The 2,085-nt window shown below is 76.7% G+C and overlaps 1 protein-coding gene across 1 annotated transcript in view; it reads right to left on the reverse strand.

Moving 5' to 3' along the window:
• Nucleotides 1-902: 902 nt before the first annotated feature.
• MAP7D1 (MAP7 domain containing 1) overlaps nt 903-2,085 on the reverse strand; it is a 10,753-nt gene continuing 9,570 nt past the window's right edge. Inside the window, exons 11-17 of the mRNA XM_026043458.1 lie at nt 1,946-2,085; nt 1,616-1,720; nt 1,481-1,534; nt 1,354-1,411; nt 1,203-1,278; nt 992-1,128; nt 903-919 (exon numbers count right to left, since the gene is read on the reverse strand). Coding sequence (XP_025899243.1) covers nt 909-919; nt 992-1,128; nt 1,203-1,278; nt 1,354-1,411; nt 1,481-1,534; nt 1,616-1,720; nt 1,946-2,085 — 581 coding nt within the window. The 3' untranslated portion in view covers nt 903-908. The remainder of the gene's footprint in view (nt 920-991; nt 1,129-1,202; nt 1,279-1,353; nt 1,412-1,480; nt 1,535-1,615; nt 1,721-1,945) is intronic.

The following is a 2,085-nucleotide window of genomic DNA, read 5'->3' on the forward strand; positions in this document are numbered from 1 at the left end:
CCGCGGCCTCCGCAGCAGCCAGGCGCCTCCGCCACCGCCTCGCGCACTTCCGGTTCCCGCCCGCCCGCCTGGCCGCCCGCGGGCGTGCCGGGAACTGCAGTCTTCCGGTGCCGTCGTACGTATGGGCTGGCGGCGCCTACAGGACTACAGTTACCGGCATGCACCGCGCGGGCCGCAACGTCTCTTCCGCCTTCTCCCTTTCCCGCCCCTCGCGCGACGGATGGGGCGGGGCAACGCCTCGCGTGGGGCGGGTGGGCGGTGCCTGTGGGGGCGAGGCCCGGGGGGGGGGGGGGGGAGGGTTGGGGTCCGCTCTGGGCTGCGGGGGGCACTGAGGCCCGGGGGGGGCGGGAGGTTTGGGGTCCATTCCGAGGCTCGGAGGGGGCACTGAGGCCCGGGGGGGGCGGGAGGTTGGGTCTGCTCCGAGGTTCCATCATGAGGTTTGGGGCGCACTGAGGCCCTGGGGGTGCAGGGGTCTGATCCCCCTGGGCAGGGGGCTCTGCAGGGGTCCCAAGCGGCCGTGGACCCCCCCGTGCCGCCCGCCATGGTGCTGTGCACCCCTTGCCCCCCGTGGTCCCCCTGCCCCCCATTCCGAGGCGCGGGCCGGGCCGGTGGTGCCGAGTGGTTTATTGGCGCGCGGAGCGGAGCGGAGCGGAGCGTGAGCGCGCGGGCCCGCGCCGCCCGCGCTATTTACACTATTCACATCCGCGGGGCCGCGCTTAAATAACTACGTGACGGCAGCACGCGGCCGGGGCGGCGCCGGCGGGCGGGCGCCGGCCGCGTAAGGTGCATATCAAAAAACAACGAAACGAAGTAAAATCCCAGGGCGAAATAAAACCCGAGGCGGGGAGCGGAGGCGGGTCCAGCGCGGGGCCGTCGCAGGGCGGCCGTCGTCATCCCGGTCCCGGCGCTCACAGCACCTCTGCGGGCGGCGTTGGCGTGAGGGCGGCGCTGGCGCCGTCGCGGCCCCCCTGTCGCGGCCCGCGGCGCTCACCCGTCACCTGCCGCGCCTCCACCACGGCCTTCTGCAGGAAGGGCTGGCTGCCGCCGAAGGGGCCGAGCGCGCCCAGCGCCGCCTCGCCGCTCTCGCGCGGGGCGCCCTGCACGCCGTTGAGCACGGGCGCCGCGGGGCTGCGCGTGGCCGTGAGTGCGGCCGCCGCGGCCGCCGCGGCCGCCGCTCCCTCCCACCACATCCCCGCGCTCACCTGGGCTCTGCGCCCGGCGCCTCCGCCGCGGGCGGCTCCTGGGCCTTGGCCAGCGGCGCCGCGCGCTCCCCGGGGCCTGCGGACGGCAGCGCGGCCGCGTCAGCCCCAGCGGCGCCCGGTCCTTGCACATGGGCATCCGCCCCATCCCTACCTGTGCTGTCCTCCTGCTCGGCGCCTTTCCCGTTCACCATGCTCTTGTCCTCCTTCTTCTGCGGCGGAGGGAGCCCCGGTGAGGGCCGGCCCGTCGGGGTCCCCACGCCCCCCGCGCGTCCACCCACCTTGGCGTCAGCCGCGTCCGCCTTGCGCGTCCTCCTCATGATCTCCTCGAGGCGCTGCGGGGCGCACGGGTTGGTGGGCGCACGGGGCCGGGGGGCAGCCGTGGCGGTGCCGCCAGGGCCCCGCGCCCCGCTCACCTTGCGCCGCTCCTGCCGCTCCTGCTCCTCGCGCTGGAAGTGCCGCTCCCGCTCCAGGCGCTGCCGCTCGGCCTCCTCGCGCGCCCTGGCCTCGGCCTCCTCCCTCTGCGCCGCAGTGTGAGCACGGCCAGGCGGGAGCCCCGCGGGCAGGGGCTGCCGGGGCCTCTGCACCCCGGGGCCCTCCGGGAGCCTCCTCCTTGCAGCCCCCTGCCCCTGCAGCCCCCTGCCCCTGCAGCCTCCCCTTCCCTCCCTGCCTTCCCTCTCCATCCCCACCTTCCGCTCCCTCCCCGTGTCCCGTGTCCCGGCGCCGCTGCCCCGTGGCGGCCCCACCTGTCTCTGGAGCCGCTCCTGCTGCTCACGCTCTGCCCGCTCCTTCTCGCGGGCCTCGCTCTCCTGGCGCTGCCGGGCCAGGGCGTCCGCGCGCGCCTGCTCCTCGGCCGCGCGCCGGGCCTCGTCGTCGCGCCGGGCCC

This window comes from Nothoprocta perdicaria, unplaced genomic scaffold, assembly GCF_003342845.1.
Source record: "Nothoprocta perdicaria isolate Ctin4 unplaced genomic scaffold, notPer1 scaffold_33, whole genome shotgun sequence".
NCBI classification, from domain to species: Eukaryota; Metazoa; Chordata; class Aves; order Tinamiformes; family Tinamidae; genus Nothoprocta; species Nothoprocta perdicaria.